The sequence below is a fragment of the Notamacropus eugenii genome, chromosome 5, assembly GCF_028372415.1.
Source record: "Notamacropus eugenii isolate mMacEug1 chromosome 5, mMacEug1.pri_v2, whole genome shotgun sequence".
In the NCBI taxonomy this organism is placed as follows: domain Eukaryota; kingdom Metazoa; phylum Chordata; class Mammalia; order Diprotodontia; family Macropodidae; genus Notamacropus; species Notamacropus eugenii.
The window spans coordinates 202,679,577-202,702,019 of NC_092876.1; the positions used below are offsets into that span (position 1 = coordinate 202,679,577).

The following is a 22,443-nucleotide window of genomic DNA, read 5'->3' on the forward strand; positions in this document are numbered from 1 at the left end:
ATTTTGGGGTCAAAGGGTATTCATAGATTTATAGTCCTTTGGGCATGATTTCAAATTGTTCTCTAGAATGTTTGGATCAGTGCACAACTCCATCAACAATGTATTAGCGTTCCAGTACTCCCACATATTCTCTAGCATTTATCATTTTCCTGTTTTGTCATGTTAGCCAATCTGATATGTGTGATGTGATTCCTCAGAGTTATTTTGACTTGCATTTCTCTAATTAATAGTGACTTAGAGCATTTTGTTATATGACTATAGAGAGCTTTAATTTCTTCATCTGAAAAGTGCCTATTCATAGTCTTTGACCATTGACAAGTCTTTGACTAGTATTCTTATAAATTTGACTCAGTTCTCTCTATATATATTTTAGAAATGAGACCTTTATCAGAGTCACTGGTTATAAAAAATTCTTTTCCAGTTTTCTGCTTCTCTCCTAATCTTGTTTTTATTGGTTTTGTTTGTGCAAAAACTTTTCAATTTAATGTAATCAATATTATCCATTTTGTATTTCATAATGTTCTCTATCCCTTGTTTGGTCATAAATTCTTCCATTCCCCATAGAACTGACAGGTAAATTATTCCTTGCTTTCTCAGTTTGCTTATAGGATCAGCCTTTATGTTGAGATCATGTACTTTGATTTTATTTTGGTGTACAGTGTAAGATGTTGGTCTAGGCCTAGTTTCTGTCATACTACTTTCCAGTTTTCCCAGCAGTTTTCGTTAAATATTGAGTTCTTATCCCAGAAATGGAGTCTTTGAGTTTATCAAAGAGTAAATTACTATAGTTATCAACTACTGTGTCTTATGTACCTAACCTATTTCACTGATCGATCCACCACTCTATTTCTTAATCAGTACCAAGTAGTTTTGATAATTGCCGCTTTATAATACAGTTTAAGATCTGGTATGACTCGCCATCTTACCTTGTACTTCTTTTCATTAATTCCCTTGATATTCTGGACCTTTTGTTCTTCCAGATGAATCACCTCAATCTTTTACTCATCGTCCATTAACAATCTCTCCTTGGGATCTTTCCCCATAACTGGATTTTGCAAATCATAGGTCTTGTGCTTTAGTGCAATCTAGATCATCAAAAGCTAACTAAAGCTAAATTAGTGATTCAAGATACAGTTATCATTGAGGTCATTTTTCACAAAAGTAAATAGGGTGTCAAATATGACTGTCTATTTTCTTTCCTTCACCAATTTCCAATAAATTATTTTAAAATCTCAAATCTCACTCACATGTATTTCAACTCAAAATAATTCAGACCATTAAGAGAGTAGAATAAAATTCAGGGGAAGAAACCATTTACAAAGTGAAAGTGTCCCCATCCTTTGTAAAGTATTTAAATTGTTCTTTAGTTGAAGATACTCAGTAATTTACTTATTCAGCCTCTTTTTTGAACCCAAATTGAATATGCTAATTTTATTCATCTCAACAATGGAACAGTGCATAAAGCCTAGAAAAACAGCAAAGGGTCATGAGGCTAATCACTTCCACTCATTTTTCTTTTTTTTCCACTCTTTTTGCCTATTTTCTCTGCTCTTATTGTTGAAAAGAAAACTCAGAGAATTAGGAGGCCTCAAATTTGACCTAGCTTTTTCCTTTCTTTCTTGGGTGGCAAATCCTTTTGGAAGCCGTTTTCTAATGTTCTTTTCAAAAGGACCAATAATGTGGAGCTTAATTCAAAATTTTATAATACGATATGAATAGATCCTATACAGAGTGGGGGTGTGGCTGTTCATTAGAAAATATATGCAAGACATTATACATATGCATAAATGTATATGTATACATGACTACACAGTTTTAAACAGTTTAAATTCTGTTTCAAACAAACAGTTTTAATGATCATGAAGACTACCTGCACTATTATCTCACTGGTAGTCCCACTCATGGCCCCAGTTTGAAAATTTACAAATATTATACATGTGTATTTCAGTTACAGATACTATCATCAGATTCTCCACTCCTATAAAGGACTACCAGAAATGCCCAGTAATCCTCCAAATCAGCATGAGGAATATTACAAGATCAGAAAACTTGCTTGAAAAATTACCGGGACAAAATATAAATGGCATACATATCGAATTAGTAGATGTCCCAAAACTGAGAGGGATAGCCAACACACTGGATAAAATAATTAGGGTCTGAAATATCTCAGCTGACAGAAATGATGGGCCAAGTTTAATAAGAGGAAATATGATTCTGTAAAACTTGGGGGGAAAACCCATGATTTTATCACCAGTACAGAAAGAAACTCCTTTGTTAGCACAGAGTACATGGCTCAAGTGGAGAAACTCCATGGGGGACAGATCAATGGAGATCATTGATCAAATACTCAAAGACTTAAAGCTTCAAGGGACCTTGGAAGTCATCTGGGCTAGCCCCTCACTTTATAAGGCTCAGTGAGGTAGTGACCTACCAAGATGACAAGTAATAATAACATGACAGGTGACACTGGTATTGAATGCTTTATCTACCTTACCGTAACATTTGAGCCTTATAACATTCTTGTGTTAGATGCTATTATTATATTCTTCTTTATAGAATTTATAGAATCTTTATAGATTAGGGAACTGGGGCCTAGAAAGGTTAAGTAAATTGTCCAGGGTCACATAGCCGGTGTCTAGGATTTGAACCCAGGTTTTCCATACTCCATGCCCAGAATTCTAACCTACTCAGCTCCTCAGGCTCCAGTTCCAATGTTCTTTCCACTAAACCACGAAATGAATCTCAAGGGTTTTGCTTACAACTGGGTTGCAGAAGGGAGAGCAGGCTGTGGATAGGTTAAAGAAAAACACTGATAATTTTTTTTTAAAAATAAGTGCTATTTTTATTGATGCCCTTTGTTTTTATATTATGCTAATTCCAATCTGACAAGAGTAACTGGAAGATTCATCCTACAATGCTTTGTAGGATGGGGTGGTAAGAACAATTAAGAGGTGATGAATGTTTGATAGTGAAGATGAATGGAATAGGCATTTATTAAGCACCTATTGTGTGAAAGCTTCTATAGAAGGACTTTATAATTATTATCTCATTTAATCCTCACAGCTCTGTCAGGTAGGTGCTATTAATACTCCCCTTTTACAGTTGAAGAAACTGAGGCAAACTGAGGTTAAGTAACTTGCCCAGGGCCACAAAACTAGTAACTTCCTGAGGCCAGATTCAAACTCAAGTCTTTCTTACTCCAAATCCAGTGTTCTATCCACCATGCCACCTAACTGTGTCAAGGCAAGAGATTATAGTTTATGTAGTTCAGTAATAACAGGGTTAAGGAAAGGTTTTGCTTGTTTTTTTTAGTTTTGTTTTTAAGATTAGGAGCATTTGAGACCATCTGTAAGGCAAAAGAGAAGGAATTAATCAAAGAGCAATTAAAAATACAAGAAGAGGGTACAGTACACAGAATGAAATTTTAGAGGAAATAAGAAGATAACACAGCGAGAATAAAGGCAGAGGGACCAGTCTCAGCAAGGTCGTGGGACACTTCATACAGAGGTGGTAAGGGTCATTCTAATCAATGAACTTCGTGGGAACATTCCAACCAATAAATTTCTGGTTTTCTGATACGTAGTTCCATCCTGTGAAAAGTTAATATCCTCTTCAGGGAGTGGGTCATTAGATTTGGACTGAATATTTAATAGCAAATTTAGACATTTCAAATATCACTGTCAGCTCCCTGACTTGCCAAAGCCTCAGCCATTTAAATCCCTGAGAGATACAGGACAGATAAACAATCTGCTAAAAAGATCCCACCCAAAACTACTGGTCCCTTCCCATCCACAGGTCCATTACCTGGGGTATGTGGGTGCAGTTAGAAACTCTGGTACAGTAGAATTGTGAGCAAACTCCAGTCAACAAGCTTTGCCCTTTCTGTGATTTTTTCTTGGTTTTTGACTTTAGATTGTATTATTTTTCTAATTTTTGTGGGTCTGGGACTCATATTAAAAACCTATTAGATGAGTTTTTGGATTAAGCCATTAAGGCCTTTTGTGTCTAGAATGGCATTTTGATTAATTCCTATCCCCTTTCTGGTTATGATCACTTCAGCACTCTGCATCACACATTGCCTTTGTCACTCTCACATCTTATCTATCTCTTCTCCTTACAATCATGTATTCTATTAGATGCCAATGTTTGCTGCAAGGGTGCATCCATGAAGTTTTATTGTATTTAGGTAAACGGAAGACAGGGTTGGTGATAAGAAGGTCATGTGATGCACAAGTCTTCAGCAACAAATGGCCATTGCTGTTGCTGTTTCCAACTCTATTCCTCCCTAGGACTCCCTGCCAAGTCTGGTAGTCTGAGCCTGCTCTAGCATTAAAGTCGCCCAGAATTATAAGCTTGTCCTCTTTTGGCACATTGATGATAAGGGTCTCTAGGTCTTCATAAATTTTTTCTTTGACCTCATCAGGGTTCATCATGGTGGGAGCATAGGAACTGATGATGGTGGCATGGCATTTTCCTGGGAGTGGCAATCGCATTGTCATGAGCTTGTCATTCACTATTATGGGCAGGGATACCAACTTGCTGACTAGATTAGTTTTGATTGCAAAATCCATGCCAGCTTCACGGTGCTCCCCTTCACTGTGCCTACTCCAGAAAAATGTGTATCCAGCTCCAACTTCAGTAAACTGACCTTCATTTGCCAACCTTGTTTCACTGAGGGCTGCTATTTGGATGCAATACCTGTTGAATTCTTTTGCAACAAGAGCAGTATATCTTTCAAGTCCACTAGATTTTGTGTTGTCTATAAGTGTGCACACGTTCTATGTACTAATGATGAGTGGAATCATCTTTGCAGATGTTTTTGTATATTTTGTACATTTTTTTGTACTTTGGTTGCATAGTGGGATTCCCCACCTGCCACGGTAATCAGGCCAGGGTTGAGTAAGCAGACAATGTCTAGGCAGTGACCCCTTTTCTAGACCCCTTCCTCACACCAGGAGGTAAACAGTGCAATCCTTAAAAGGCTGCTCAGACACCCAGGGGGCTGTTGAGTCCCACTGCTGCTTCCAGTAAAAAACTGGTCTGGGCCTGGGCCGCCTGTGTGTGGACTTGTGACTTTAGCTCCCAGTGTATCTGCACCTGCTGCTTCATCACTTGCCTGTTGCCACAGGACTTTGAGACATAATAGTAAAATGGTATGGGTGATGTCTTTTGATTCGTGCATAAACTGGATTTGACCTTGGCATCTTTGGTGTCTAACCAAGCTCTAAACACTCCACAATGCCTGCTTCAGCTGCCTTCATGGCCGTTGGAACAAATTGTTCTCATCCACTCATTCCTTCAGAGGAAATCCTCACATGTTTGGGGTACATACCCCTCTAACTCACCAATGGATTTGAGACCCCTTGGTTACCTTCAACCTGGTTTGGCCCATCTTACAGAAACACATTCATCAAAAGTGCCACCTTCAAGGCAAAATGACTACTAGAAGAATCAATGTCAACAAATTGAAGTACTTCTCTGAGAGTGAACAGTTTGTTACTAACTTGGAGGGAAAGTTGAGCCAACACATAGTTGGCAACGGTGGAGCAGAAAAGGAGTGGGCAGTTTTCAAAGATTTGGTGTACAGCACTGTATTTGCTCATCTGGGTCAGAACACTCATAAACACCTAAACTGGTTTGATGAAACTGATGGGGAAATTCAGAAGCTGTTAAACAAAAAATGAGAACTTGACAGGATTTACCAGCAGGACAGTCCATCCACCTCTAAGAAGGCAGCATTTAATTCCATCAAAAGCAAAGTACAAGCAAAGCTTAGAGAGATTCCTGGTTCAGTAAGAAGGCAGATGAAATTCAGTTTTATGCTGATAGTAACAATCCAAAGCACTTTTATGATTCCCTGAAAGTTATTTATGGACCAAAAACCTGTGGAGCATCGTAACTACTCAGTGCAGATGGAGCCACATTAGTTTCTGATAAGGACATGATCGTAGAGGGATGGGCTGAACACTTCCATAGTGTTCTCAACAAACCATCATCAATCAATACTGAGACCATTAACTGTTTACCTCAGGTTGAAGTCAATCCCTCCTTAGCTGAACTTCCAAGTGAAGAAGAGGCTTTAAGGGCCATTAGGCTCCTTTCATGTGGCGAAGCACCTGGTGCTGATTCTATTCCAGCTGAGAATTACAAGGTAGGGGGACCATTGCTCATACAAAAGCTGACTGAAATTTTCCAGGTTATATGGCAAGATGAAGTTATCCCCCAGGAGTTCAAGCATGCCTCCATTGTCCATCTCTATAAAGGTAAAGGGAATAGATTGTCCTGCAACAATCACGGGGCAAAGGGGGAAGGCAGGTATCTCTCTTAGTAACTGCTGGCAAAATTTTTGCTAGAGTCCTCCTTAATAGGCTGATCCTTCACCTGGAAGATGATCATGTACTGAGAGCCAGTGTGACTTCAGAAAGGGCCGAGGAATAGTTGATATGGTGTTTGTTGCCTAACAACTCCAGGAGAAATGCCAGGAATAGAACAGAGGTCTGTACACAACATTTGTAGATCTGAGCAAGGCCTTTGACGCTGTTAGTCATGAGGGTTTATGAAAAATTGTATCAAAATTTGGCTGCCCAGAGAAGTTCATCAATTTCATGATGGCATGTTTGCCTGGGTTTTGGATAGTGGACAATGATCTCATGTCTTCCCAGTCACTAATGGAGTGAAACAGGGCTGTACTTGCTCCCATGCTTTTTAGTATAATGCTTTCAGCCCTGTTGTCAAATGCTTTCAAAGAGGATGAACACAGCATCAAGGTCAACTACCGTACTGATAGTAAGTTCTTCAATTTGAAAAGGCAACAAGCCAAGACCAAAGTGGAGGGAGTCTTGGTGCATGATTTTCTGTTTGCAGATGATTGTGCACTCAATGCAGCTGCTGAAGCTGAGATGCAATAAAATATGGATCAATTCTCTGCTGCTTGTGCTAATTTTGGCCTAACAATTAATACCAAGAAAACACAGGTGCTTCATCAGCCACCACCACACCATTCTTACATGGAACCATCAATTACAACAAATGGAGAAGTTTTGAATGCTGTGGATAAGTTCATTTACCTTGGGAGTATACTTTCCAGGGATGTCCACATTGACAATGAGGTCGACACATGCATTTCCAGAGCTAGCTCAGTGTTTTGGAGGCTCCAAAGAAAAGTTTGGGAGAGAAGAGGTATTAGATTGACTACCAAACTGAGGGTCTACAGAGCTGTTGTACAAAGGAATGGGCTAAAAGCACTGGACCCTGTGAAAACTGGGAAGTGAGGTTACAGGAGGGAGAACCTAGAGACTTAGAAAGATGTTTGTAAGGAATATCAATAAGACCAGGGAAAGAACTATAGGAGAGGATGGAATTTATTAATAGGTATTATGTGTGAAAGCAGAGATGAGCTGCTGAAGAAAAAAATTCAGATGGAAAAAGAGTTAGCTAGTTTGCATGGGAATTCTCAGTGTTCGAGCTCTCCTTTAACAGAGCAGACTGGGAGGTCTCAGGTGGAAGAAAAGGCTTTTCATTTATCTAAGAAGAAGCAGAAGGCTGGCAAAAGAAGTGTACATACAACCTGCATACAGACCCAGCCTGGCTGCCATGACAAGGACTGCCAAAACAGTGCATGGTGGAAAATGTAACTGTCAGAGTTGGAAAATGAAATAATGTTGCATGGGGAGATTTCTAGGTTGAAGCTCGCTCCACATTAAGGCAAAAACAAGAGAACCATCAATACTTAGGGACTGTATGAGAAAGTTAAAGGGAGAGGTAATGAAGACTGCCATAATGATCACAAATGCAGATGTGTACTATGATACTCCCTTAGCCGTTTCTCATAGGAATATCATAGTAAAGACAGCTCCTCCTATTCACAAGCACCTAGTTTTGACTCTAATAATTGGGGAAATAAGACTTTCCTTTGGAAGTGCTAGACAAGATTTCATAGTTAAGTGACTTACAGGACTGGGGAAAAGATAAATTTCTTCTTCAAGAGAAGAGTAAACAGCCAGTGGATTCAAAGTCAGAACAAATTGACAAGGAAAGGATTACTTACTGCTCTATTGAGAGCAAGGGTAGATTTTGGAAGCATAGTTCATTCCAATGAACTGTTCAGAATGTACCAAAAAAGGGGGCTTGATATTAGATGGAATAGAAAAGTACGAAGTGCCTCTACAAATCCTCCTGAAACATTGTATCCAAGTTCACCATAACTTTAGGGAGACTAGGAAATTGTCTAAGCCCCAGCTCAAATTAAAGGAACATACAGAAAGGATTACAGACCCCATATCAATTTGACTATATACTGGAAAAATGTATTAAATACTATAACTAGGGCATTAATAGACACTGAGGTGGAGGCTTCCCTTATACACAGAAACCCTGATAAGTTTAAACATGGAACTCCTATCACCATCACAGACTGGGAGGGGCTGAAATATCAGCCAGACAAGTCAAATTAATGATGAAAACTGGGCAATTACCTAAGAAAGTATATACCTAAGTATATACCTAAGAAAGTATATTGTACCCATTCCTGAATACATCATTGGAATAGATCTATTGAGAGGTATAACTTTAAATTTACCTGGGGAGATACCAATTTGTAGTAAGGAAGACAGGTATTAATGCAGTTTTAGTGGGTAAAATAAAAATGGACCCATTCACTTTACCTAATCCTCCTAAAATAATTACTTTAAAGCAGTATCATGTACCAGGTGGGCAAGATGAAATTACCAATACTATAAAGGAATATGTTAAGGCAGGAGTATGAGTCCCTACAACCACTCAATGGAATAATCCTGTCTGGCAAGTATGAAAGTCAGATGGGACATGGAGGATGACAATGGATTATAGACAATTGAATAAGGTGATTCCTCCCTTGTATGCTGCTGTTCCAGATACCATTACCATAATAGAAAGGATCGAGAAATACGCTGGGACTTGGTACACAGTTATTGATTTATAGAATGCTTTCTTTACTATTCCAATAGATTCTAAACAATGGGACCAATTTGCTTTTACTTGACAGGGCTGACAATATACTTTTACATGCTTGCCAGAAAGATATCTGCATAACCTCACTATTTGTTATAGGATTGTGGCTGAATATTTAGATGAATTAGAGCTACCTGGTGTACAGCTTACCCACTACATAGTTGATATTATGATACAGGGAAAAAATGAAAAAAGTGGAGAAAAGTTTGATGCTTTTAATTGAGCATATAAAAGCAAAGGGTGGGAAATTAATTTTGCAAAGATTCAAGAGCCAGCTCAAACCATAAAATTTGGGGGATACAATGGAATAAGGGGCTGTGAGAGATTTTCCCAACAAAAGATTCAGGATTTTCCTATCCCACCAATAAAAAAGAAGCCCAAAAGTTTATAGGATTAGTTGAATATTGGTGATATTACATACCACATCTAGGACAAATTTTGAAACCCTTATATAAAATTACTAGAAAAAATACGAATTTGACTGGGGACTTGAGCAGAGTAAAGCTTTTGAAGACTCAAAGGCTGCTATACAATTGTCCTTAAATTTATGACTTCTAAGTGGTAGAAGTACAAGTGACTGTACAGGATGAATATACAAGCTGGAGTTTGCGGCCAAAACAACACAGCCGAAATGTACACTTAGGATTTTGGTCTAGGAAACTCCCTTCATCTGGAATTCAATATACCCCTGTTAAAAAGCAGTTGGCAGCTGCATATCGGGTTTTGGTAGAGACTGAAAAAGTGATTTTGGGCCATGAGGTAATATTCAGGCCTGGAATCCCAATTATGACCTGGGTAATGAGTACCCCAGCTTCTCACAGAATTGGACATGCTCAAGAGGCTAGCATAATTAAATTGTAATGGTATATTCAAAATAGACCTAAAGCAGGTAAAAGTGGAATTTCTGCTTTACGTGAATCTACAGCAAACATAGATATTGAGGAAAATTATATACCCCCTGAATGAAAGCAACAGCTGGCACAGTCCTTGGTAAAATGGAATGAGGAATATGATGGATTACCTGAAGAACAAAAGAGACATGCATGGTTTACTGACGGAACAGCAAAATATTTGGGCCACAAAAGATATTGGAAAATGGTAACCTATAACCCATATACTAGGTGGACTTTAGAAAGTACTGTGATAGGTATAAATAATCAATATGCTGAACTTATGGCAGTACATCAAGTGATCAAAACAGAACAAGGAGGACAGTATCATATATTCACTGATTCATGGGAGGTAGCTAATGGGAACTACATGGTTGCTCATGTGGAAAAATCAAAAGTGGGAAATTCATGGCAAACAAGTCTGGAGCAAAGAATTATGGGAAGATATATGGGACATGTCTTTGGTTACAAATCTGTCAGTTTTTTGTGTAGATGCTCACGTGGTCCTCACACCAGAATGTGAGTACAATGCACATGCTGATCGACTAGCAAAGATTGCTACTCAACATATTGTCCCTACTCTGACATCAACTGATGTTCTGGTACTAGCAAAATGGGTCCATCAAATGGCCAGCCATTTAGGGGTCCAGGCCACACACCAGTGGGCACAAGAACAAGGTATTAGTGTCTCTCATTCATTGTTAAAACAAATAGCAGAAGAATGTTATATATGTCATTGTGTTCGTCCTTCATTTTAGAAGAGGATCATGACAACAGAGAAATGATGAGTGAGGGAGGGCTGTGCAAGGTCACCAGCCTCACTTTCTTCTCCTGAGCCATCTGGATCCAGTGACCAGATATTCATCAGGATGACTAGAGATGGCCCAGGATGCAATGGGAGACTGTTAGTTGAAAGAGGAATGAACTGTTCCTTGTGACTGGAGAGATAGCAAGGGGAAAAGTACCAGCCCAAATTTGGCAAATAAATTATATTGGACTCCTCCCCCAAGATAAAAGATGCAAATTTATATGTACTTGTATTGACACATGTTCAGATGTACTAGTGGATTGTCCCTATAAAAATGTGACCCAGAAAAACACTTGTAAAACTCTAGATATCATAAGTATATATTATGGAACTCCAATGCAGATCCAAAGTGATAATGGGTCATATTTCAAAGGTAACTGACCCCTCGAATGGGACCTCTTGGGACAGGGACAGCTCTACATTCAATCTCAACAGGAAGTAGTGATGGAAGAAGAGCTCTTCCATGACTTCCCACACCCCTACCTTCTGAGCTAAGAACCTTTTCTCATATTTTACTAAAAAAATTTGAGGCCATTTGCCAAAAGGTCCCTCTCTTCCTCATCCTGCCTTCTATAACTATTTCCTCCTTCACCCCTATCTCACACAAAGAGGTGGGCTTTCCCTTTGCCAAGGCAAACCCTTCTACACACATAAGGGATCCCATTCTAATCTGTTCCAGCAGATTTACCCCCTGTCATTCATACTCTCAACTATATTTAATCTCTTCCTACACAGTGGCTATTTCTCTATTGCTTATAAACATGCACATGACCACCCTTCCCCCCCATTCTCAAAAACTCCTCACTTGATCCATCCATCCCCACTAACTGTCATCCATATCTCTTCTGCCTTTCATGGCTAAATTCTTTGAGAAGGCCATCTACAAAAAGTATCTCCACTCCCTCTACTGTCATTCTCTTCTTAACCCCTTGCAATTGCCTTCTGACCTCATCTGACCTCAAAAGTACTCTTTCAAAGGTTACCAATGACTTCTTAATTGAAAAAATCCAATGACCTTTTCCTCAGTCCTCTTCCTTCTCAACTTCTCTGCAGCTTTTGACATTGTTGATCACCCTCTTCTTACTACTCTCTTCTCCCTAGGTTTTCAGGATCTTACTAATCCCATTTGACTGCTTCTCATTTTTTTTGGATCTTTATCCAGGTCACATCCATTAAGCATGGGTGTCCCATAGGGCTCTTGTCCTGTGTCCTCCTCTTCTCCTTCTATACTATTTTACTTGATGATTTCATCAGCTCCCATGGATTAAGTTATTATCTCTAAGCTGAAGATTCTCAAATCTACTTTATTTAGCCCTAGCCTATCTACTGATCTCCAGCATCTCCAATGGACTATTGGACATCTTAAACTGGATATCCTGTAGACATCTTAAACTCAACATGTCTAAAAACAAACCTTTCCTTTCAAAACCTCCCCAGTTCCTAATATCTCTGTTACCATCAGAGGTACCACCATCCTCTCAGTGTCCCCAGACTCACTACCTATGTATCATCCTTGATTCTTCACTATCACTATCCCCTTTATCTAATCTGTTGCCAGGGTCTGTTGTTTTTTAGCTTCATAGCATCTCTTATGCTAACTCCTTTCTTTCCTCCTCTCTGATACTTCTACTATGCTGATGCGGGGCAGCTAAGTGGTACAGTGGATAGAGCACCAATGCAGGAGTCAAATCTCACCTCAGACACCTGACACTCACTAGCTGTGTGACCTTGGGCAAATCACTTGGGCAAGCCTCATCCTGAGTCATCTCCAGTCATCTTGATGAATATCTGGTCACTGGATTCAGATGGCTCTGGAGGAGAGGTGAGCTTGTGACCTGCACAGCCCTCCCTCACTCAAAACAAAGTCAAGTGCAAATCATGTCATTATTTCTCTGATGGCATGGTCTTCTTCAGCAACGAAGGACACACACACACACACACACACACACACACACACATACATGCACTATACTGATGGAGACAGGTCCTTATCTCCACACACCTAGACCACTGCATTAGCCTACTGATTATTCTGCCTCCCATGAGTCTTTCCCCACTCCAGTCTATCCTTTATTAAGCTGCCAAAGTGATATTCTTTCTTTTTTTAATTTTAAAATTATTTTTATTTATTTAATTAAATATTTCCCAACTACATGAAAAAATTTTTAAACTAATTTTTCTAAAATTTTGAGTTCCAAATTCTTTCCCTCCCTCCCAAGCCTTCTCCCCACCATGAGAAAGAAAATAACTTGATATTGGTTATACATGTGATAATATGCAAAACATATTCCCATATTAGCCATGGTGTGAAGAAAACACAAACAAAATAAAACAATGAAAATGAAGAAAGTAAAAAAAAATAGTATGCTTCACTCAGCATTCAGAGTTCATTAATGCTGTCTCTGGAAATAGAATTTCATCATGAGTCCTTTGGAATTGACTTGTATCACTGTCTTGATCAAAGTAGCTAAGTCTTTCACAATCAATCATCCTTAAAATACTGCTGTTACTGTGTACAAAGTTCTAGAGGTTCTGTTCACTTTGCATGAGTTCTAATAAGTCTTTCCAGGTTTTTCTGAAATCATCCTGCTCATCTTTTTTTTTTATAGCACAATAGTATTATATCACAGTCATGTACCACATCCTGTTCAACCATTCCCTAATTGATGGGCACTCCCTCAATTTCCAATTCTTTGCTACCACATAATGAGCTGCTATAAATATTTTGGTACAAATAGGTTCTTTCAGTGGGATTTTCTGAAAGCATAGGTTTGACCTTCTACTCAATAAACTCTAGTGACTCCCTATTACCTCTAGGATCAAATACAAAATTCTCTATTTGACAGTCCAAGCCCTTTATAACCTCTCTCTTCCCCACTCCTCCTCCAACCTTTCTAATCTTTTTACACCCTCATACCCACCACATACTCTGTGATCCAGTGACACTGACCTCCTTGCTGATGTGCAGACAAGACGCTTCATATTCTGGCTCTGAACCTTTTCATTGGCTGTCCTCATACCTGGAATGCTCTCCTTCTTTATCTCTGACTCTTGACTTTTCTGACTGCCTTCAAGTCAGAGCTGAAATCCTTCTACAAGAGACCTTTCTCATGCCTCTTCATTCAAGTGCCTTCCTCTGTTGATTATTACCCATTTATCCCTGATATAGCTTGATTATACATAGTTGTCAGCCTGGCATTTCCTCACTAGAATGAGCTCCTTTAAGAGCAGGAACTCTCTTTGGCCTTTCTTTGGATTCCCAGCACTTCACCCAACATCTAGCATATAACAGGCACTTAATAAATGTTTACTGAGTGCCAGCTTTCATCTTTCTCATCTGCTTTCTCAGAGGTAGTCTTGCCACTTCTTCCTTGGCTTCACGTTCTTAGGGAATAGTAAAGAACACAAGGAGCCACAAGAAAAGTGTGGAGAGAGAGGAGACCTCGAGGAGAGTGAGATTAATTTCTGAGGTCTTGGAGCATGCTTGTGACTAGGCTTACCCATGTGTTCATTCTATCACCTGGAGTTACTTCTGGGATGTGTATGTGGGAAGTGTTTTCCTGAAGATGTCTGGGGTGCCAAGGCTGCTGTCTGAATGACCTGTGGCTAGTGCAGATTAGGTGAATATAATGAAAACTTGGCCAGTCCAACTATTATTCAAAGCTATAAATAAAAGCCTGCATATTATAAGTGCTTATTCAAAGCAGTGTCCAAAATTATTTATATTTCTCTTAGATGATGAAATCTGTTTAAGCAGAAGTTTTTAATCTGAAGCCTATGAACTTTCAAAAATATACGTTTTGATAACTGTATTTTGGTATAATTGGTTGCCTTTGCAATTTTGTATATTTATCTGTATCCTTCACCAGACTGTCAAAGGGACCTGTGATATGCAAAAAAGGTTAAGAACCCTCAGTTTATATATATTTTCTTAGGATTGTCAAGAGTTTGGAACTAGAAGTGAGACAGGAGACATGAGCAACATTGGCTTAAACTGTGTTCTCCAAACTGCTATTATAATTAAGTTCATGTGTGAAGTAGGGTTTTATAGTAGAGAAGCAGCAAAATTTGATGGAAAGAGTGGGATATTTAGTCAAGAGAACCAGGTTCAGTGCTTACTCAGAAATTTACTACTCTCTGAATGTCAGGCAGAGTTAACAGCCTCTCTTGGCTTCAGTTTCTTTATCCAATCCAATCAACATTTATTAAAGGCCTACTGTGTGCAGCGTGGCATCATTCTAGATGCTAGCCATATAAAGAGATGCAAAGACAAAATGGAAACTATCCTTGTCTTCGTGGAGCTTTCTTAAAGGCCGTACATACAATGAGTAGATTGGATCACATGACCTCTTCTGACTTTAAATCCTATTACCTCATCAAATACAGGTTGCTCAATACTCAATGAAGAAATCACAAAGATGGGGTCTCTAGCACTAAAGGGAACATTCCCACTCATTACCCAGGAGAACTAACTCTTCTGACACCTTGCTACCCCCACTCACCTTCTTCATCACCACTCCTCCCTTTTAAAATCCCTTTTATGTGTTCTTTCCCCCCATTAGAATGAAAGCATCCTGTGGTTAGGAACTTTCTCTTTGCTTGTATTTATATTGCCAATGCTTTGCACAGTGGCAGGCATACAAGAGGTTTAATATAAATGTTTTATCTAATCTGATCTGTCCAGGCTTCCCCACATTGGAGGTCTTCAAGCAAAGACTGGATGACCTCTTAGCAGGCATGTTAGAGATCCTGTTTTGAGTTTGGGCTGGCCTGGGTGGACCTCTGAGAACCCTTTTATCTCTGGAATTCTGTGACTCCATTGTTTAGGTAGCACATGTGCTAAAACAGAGAGTTAACATACATACACACAGACTCTCAAGGGGCCACTATGGCAATGCTTCTTCAACTAAAGTACAGAAAGAAATAATTAGCTCAAACCGCTTAAACACACCAGGAAACATACTTACAAATACACATCAAAAAGGTCAGGACTCTACTGGGGTTCCCACGCCAAATCTTCCAAAATCAACAATATAGCTTGGCTGAGCGTTATCAAAAATGAGTATCTGCACATTCCCCTGCCATGACTCAAAGACTCTATTTCCTGCCCACACTTCCCTTGGCTCTCTGACCTCACACCGGCTTTGGCTTTCACTAGAAGTGATGTCAGACAGTTCAGCTCAGCCTTGTATGGACCATAAATAGCGGGCAGAACACATGTAAGACTATGATTAAAATTTTAGATCAATCTGTTTTATAACTTCCACTCTAAAAACTGTAGTAATAGCTTTCATTTTCATATCACTTTCATTTCTGAATATGTTCCTCCCTCTTCCCCTGCCCAGAGAGCCATTCCTCAGAACAAAGATTTAATAAGAAAAAGAAAAAAGGAGTTCAGCAAAACTAGTCAACACATGAACTGAAATAGTAAATGTCATCTCTGCAAAGAAGAAAGACAGATTGATTTTCTGAACTTTTTCCTGCATGACTCCAATCCCTCTTAAAATGATATCAGCTAAAGAAGAATAATAGGAACTTCATTCTTACACATCTTTTCCTAACATTATCTATGCTATTAGCATTAAGCTTTGTTAGAGTCCTTTGAATCTCAAGTTACATGATATTATGTGGAATGTCCACTAAAGAATATTGACTAAAGATTCTCATACATATGGATACTAAATCTATACTACCAGTCTAGGGCAAAAGATAGAAAAGTAAAGTTTCAACTAAAGCACAGAAGCATTTAGTGATGGAAACAAACCAAAACAGGGAGGAATGGGTCAAGATTGAGAAAAAGATTCCAAGAGTTGGTGTCATTGAACTTTTCAGAAGAGCAAAGAAAGCAACCATAAGGATGTTGGAAATTTAGGAGAGAAACTTTGACAGGGAAAGATATTTCTCTTCTAGGGCCCAAGACCCTAGAATTCCAGGAAGTCTGGAGCATAGAAAACCTTTGGAGAGGATTTAGGAAACATCTCTCATGCTCTTGGAGGATGGTTTGAAGCCTAGGGGAGAAATTGGTAGAGAAAAAGACAAAGAAGAAATTCTTCTCCGGTCAGGGATCTCACACTCAGAGCCAAGCTTAGGAAGGCTAAGATACCTAGCAGCCTGGCCAGACTGAATCTATCTCTATTAAGTTTCCCAGAGTATGATATTTCCTATATTCCATATAGGATCAGGCCACTGGACTCTGGAGACAATTACAAGGAGTAATTCAATTAGGCAGAAGAGGGAAGGTTAGAATAGGATCAAAGGATCATAGACATTAAAGTCAGAAGGGGCTTTGTGATTGTTAATCTAAAACCTCCCCATCTCTAAATAATAAAACTATAAGCCCAGAAAGGTGGTTTTCTTGATTCATAGTATTAGAGCTAGAAGAGGTATTAGAGAATACTGAGTATTGACCCATTAACTTTCCAGAGGAAAATGAGACTCAGTGACAGGAAGAGAATGAAGTATCATGTTGATGCTGTCATTTATGTATTTTTTTTTCCTGAAGGGGACCATGACAATGAAAGGTGATACCTTACTGAGCATGATTTGGATTTGAGTAAGGCAGAGTTGCTGCACAAAGTCATTGGCCTTACTCTCTTTTCCAGAGTCATTGAAGTCCAGTGGAAGGATAAAAGTCAAGACAACTAATGACGGCACAAGATACAGTGGATGACCTTGGCATTTCCGATGCCTGATCAAGCTCTAAGTGCTCCACAGTGCCTGTTTCAGCCTCCATCATGACCTTTGAAACAAACTGATCTTTTGCACATTCTCTGTGGGGTGTCTTCACATGCTTGAGGTAGATATGCCCCCCCCAACTCATGTGGTGAAAGGGAGTAAACAAGTCCTGAACTAAGAGTCAAGAGACCTCAGGTTGAATTCTGTCTCTACCTGTGTAACCTAAGAAGCAACACCGTGCAGCGGCAAGACCACTGACTCTAGAGCTACACGTCCTGGGTTCAAGTCCTACCTTTGTTGCTTACTACCTATAACTTTCCTGGTCCTCTGTTTCCTCATCTAGACTAGTACTGAGGGGCTAATTAAGATCCTTCCCCTCTCTAGGTCTCATTTTCCTCATCTGTAACATGACAGCTTTGATGTCCCAAGGTCCCTTCAAGCTCTCTAAAGCCTATGAGGTGACTTGCCCAAATCAGAACTATTAAGTTTCACATAACTTGTCCTTTATTGTTAGAGGTTTCCTAAAATAGCGGCCTGAGGGTCAAGTCCCACTGGCAGCCTCCCTGTACTAGTGAGCTAAAAATGATTTTTATAATTTTGTGTTTAAAAATGTAAAAAACATTTTTAGTTCACCTGACATACAAAAATAGACAGTAGACCAGATTTGGCCCTTGGTGCACATTTGTCAACCCTTGTTTTAAATGTGACTTTGTGATGATTAATGTTTAAAATATATGTATACATACCCCTAAAGAAAACGAGTATGCTGATTTCATGAAAAAGGGAAGAAGAGGAAAGAAGAGGAAAAAATCCTATACCATCACTGTAGGCAAAGCTATTTGGAGAGGAACCTTGGGTCAAAGAGAGAGATGGTAGTTATGACACACCAGTAAGAGGAGCCAGAGAGCCAAGCTCTGGGTTTGCTGGTGAAAGAGATGTGGGTGGCTAAGGGTGCCCTAGGCTTGTGGCACCAAAGGGTGAGATGGAGGGTGGGCAAGCTATATATAGAATGCCTTTTGAATTACTTAGTAATATTCATTCTATAGCCCCCACCTATAATATCTTCCAACTTAAAAAAGTTCTAGACCTCTCCTCTAATATGGTTATGCTTCAAATTGGCTACATCCTCAGGTGATGAAAACCAATTCTCTTTAGTTAAATCTGAGTGGGAGGTGGATGTTATAGAGAAGGGTGGCATCCCTTGGAGCAAGTTCATTAGGGTATAGTAACTATTGTCACATTTAATTCTATGCTTTATATTTTTTCCTAAAAATAATTTAAGATAATTAGTTCCCACAGCTTTTGTTGTTGTAGCCCCTGTTGGACCCACTCTATCAAAATATGTAAATCCTATGAGTTTCCTAATTCAGCATGTCCCAATATATAATTACCCTTCTGCTTGCACCTAATGCTAAAAGTGCTTATCAATATATTTATTTAAGGCAACAACTTGCTCAGTATTCATTCCTTTATCTGAACTTCCTTTATATCTGTTAATATCAGCATTGTCTATACATCAGTATTTTAAAAATGAATAATTCTGAAAGACTTAAGAACTCTGATCAAAGACATGATCAACCAGAATTCCAGAAGACAAATGAAGGACATTGCCTATCTTATTGGTAATTGTGGAGATGATGGGCTAATATTCAGAAAGAGAAACACATTTTTGGATGTGGCCAATGTGGAAATTTCTTCGGCTTGATTATAGTTATGTGATGCAGAGTTTTCTTCTTTCTTCCTTCCCTCTCTTCCTCTCTCCCCTTCTTCCTTCTTTTTTTTTCAGCAGATTTAGTAAAATAGAAGGGAGAAAAAAATGTTTGAAAAATCATATATATATATGTACACACATATATATGTAAAATATGTGTGTATGCTTATATTTTAAAAGAATAAAAACATACCAAAAATGAAAAGAGGTTAAATTCCCCAGTGGCATAATCCAAGTATGGAAACTCATTTTGTGCAATATCCAACACAGTGACACACACACAAGAAGTGATTTTTTTTAATAATAGTGGTGATAAAGATGATCTAACCATCTCTGATTATCCCTATTGCTAAATGAAAAAAAAAGGAAGGCTGGTCTTCTATTTAAAAGGCAAATAACAGTTCAGTTCTTTGTTCCCATCCTTACTAATGATAATGATAATATTAATAACTGACACTTAAACAGCACTTCATAAACTCAGTAGAAGCCCACAACAAGCCTGTGAGTTGGGTACCACAAACATCCTTAGCCTCATTTTCCAGATGAGCAAACCAAGATTCAGACAAGTCACTGTGCTCACAAAGTTGCTAAAGAATCAGATGGGATTCCAAACCAGGACAAGGCTGACTCCAAGTTCAACACTCTCTACTGTACTGTACTGCCTCTTGTTCATTGCAACTATTATAGGTTGTGATTTCAGGATAGCTTTTGGTTATGGGATGGCACACTCTTTGGAAGGATTTTTATTCTCCATTTTGTTGCTGTTTTCCCACAAGCATCAGTTTTCCTTACTAAACCCCAAATATATAAGAAACAGATGTCTTTTAAGTGAAACCTGGTCTTTTACACCAGACTTACTTAATATGTGGTTCTTCTTTTAAGGAAAGAAAAACAGATCTAAGTTTATATTTACAAATTTAAAGAATACAGACCACATCCCCCTGCTAGATAGGCTGGTCTCAAGTGAGTTTCATCACACCCCAATACTTTCCTCTTCTCTAAGACATGAATGGAATGACTGGGCTCCCTAAAGAGGACGTGTTACCTGTCACTCATTTTCAACACCCAGGTTGTTTGTGTGATCTATTAGACGCAGAGAAGTGAACAAAGAAACTGGTGCATTGTCTGCTTTCATTCCCCACAGAGGAGATGCGCAGTTTGTTCTTTGAATGACAAACAACCACCTTGAGAGCTGCTGGGCTTCAAGACTCATTATGATCCCTGGTCCTAACTTTCTGGTTCCCTGTGAGTGTGACAGGTTTGCCAGTACAAGGAAAAAAGGAGCTTCTTGGAGGCTATGCTGAATTACAGTCATGTAAAAAAAATACATTCCATCTCCACTCTAATAGTGTAAGCTGAGATGTTATTCATTAATATTTTCACTAACAGCTTGGCTAGTATTATTATTCTAAGTCCTTGTCAGGAAATTGAGCATGGGGAAATTTTTGGGATTACAAATGGAGAGAGCATAAGGTGGTGGCTAAGAGGGTTAGATCTGGAGTCAGAGGACCTAGGTCTGCCACATAGGACCTGTGTGTCATTTAACATCTCTAGGCCTCAACTTACTTCTCTGTAAAATGAGGCAATAGGGCCAGACTGGACACTAGTTTATACAGTGAAAAGAGCCTGGCACTGGGAGTCAGAGGTATCTCTGGTCAAGTCCCAGTTCTGCTACTTACTACCTGTGTTACTTTAGGTAAATCACTTCAGTTCTCTGGGCCTCACTTTCCCCATATGAAATATGTTGACCTACAATGCCCTTCCTACTTTGAAATTAATGATTCTTCTTGTTACATCTTCAGTCCCTTTCAGCTCTAAATTTGTGATCCACTGAATCAGATGAGATAATCACTGTAAGCCCTTTGCAAACCATAAAGCCCTATATAAGTGCTAGTTATTGTTGCTGTTGTTATCAATAACTATTATCATAATCAGCAGAGTAGAAGCCTCGGTATGTTACATTCCCTAACTCTCAGCTAACTCACTGGGTCTCTCTCTGTTTTTCTATTGATTTTTAGCTAATATACATTGGCTTCCTAATCAATGTGATGTGAATATGGTCATCAGCTTCTGTCTTCTCCCTGGATTGTTTGTTTCATGGATGTTCTGCTCCATGGGGTGATTCTTTCCCTCTCAATGGACAAGGAGCGTCCTGTTCATTTGGGAGGAGGCTGGAATTGAAAATAGATAGTCCTGAAAGGGTCAGTTTTTCGGACTGTGTTTCTAATTATGAAGTTCCCTGTTCCAAAACAAAATTTCAACGATTTGGAGATGAATGAAGAGACACATAGTTGGTCTTGATTTTCCTTCACTAGTATAGTTCTATTGTTAATCTAGTCTTTGAAGACTGCTGAAATAGGTGTATTCACAGTGTATATGCAGATTTTACTATCCTAATATAACGATGTGCTTAAAACATTGGTCAATAAAAGACAACTATGACTCATACTTATTTCAGGGAAAAAAATTAGAATAATCCAGCTACTGTCACATTGAAACTCAAGTTTTTTAAGTATCCAATTCTTGCAAACAGTAAAAAAATAGACATTTCCTATTGAGCCTTAAGGCAATATAAAATATTTACAAGTAATTTGTGATTCTCTGTTGCTGTAGGAAATTCAAATTCTGCTGATAAATTTGAACTCTTTCAGGTATTTCTCAATATTTCTGTCAAGGATTAAAATAGAAATGATCCTGGTGAGAACAAATGCATAAAATTCAAATGTCCCTAGTCATTTTACATTCAGTTTTCCAACTACCTTTTTTCTCTAGTCTCAACCCTTCTGAAGAATGCAACATTTTGAAAAATTAACTTTCTCTGCATATGATCCTGAAGAAACTATTATGATGTCCTTGGCCAATAAGACTGATAGTGTTATGAGAAAGAAATCCTAGATCAATATGAGCTATAAAAATAAATAATCATATAGGACAAACCAAAAGCATTCTGTTGAAAGCTTCAAGAGATATTATTTATGGTTATCTGATCTTTTATGCAATATCCTGTCAAGGTCAGGAATAGACAGTCACTTTCATTTTATAAATATGAAATATATAAGCTTTAGGATCCTGAAAAAGTTGCAGAGTAAGAAAGTGAAGAATTAAGGGTAGAGAGAGCATACATGAAGATGGTAAAGTAGAATGTAAGATTCCAGCCCAATGCCTGGCATGTAAGATGTGCTAAATAAATGCTTTTTGAATAAATTAATGAACAAATGGGTTTTTTGCCTAATAAACATTTTATGCTAAATATATCAGTATACAAGTATATATTTTTAAACAGCAATAAATAGAAGCAAGGAATCAAGATGAACTGGGGAAATGAAGCCAAAAAAAATTCCTTCCTTTTTCTATAGGTTCACATAGATGAA

At 38.6% G+C, this 22,443-nt stretch overlaps 1 protein-coding gene across 11 annotated transcripts in view; it reads right to left on the minus strand.

Annotated features, from left to right (window-relative positions):
* Positions 1-22,443, minus strand: part of STARD13 (StAR related lipid transfer domain containing 13) — a 750,665-nt gene that overhangs the window by 421,243 nt on the left and 306,979 nt on the right. For 9 of the 11 annotated variants that reach the window (XM_072616415.1, XM_072616414.1, XM_072616416.1 and 6 more), the window contains one exon: positions 9,944-10,009. The exons of the other annotated variants lie outside the window; for them this stretch is intronic. In XM_072616415.1, coding sequence (XP_072472516.1) covers positions 9,944-10,009 — 66 coding nt within the window. The remainder of the gene's footprint in view (positions 1-9,943; positions 10,010-22,443) is intronic. 11 annotated transcript variants of the gene reach the window in all.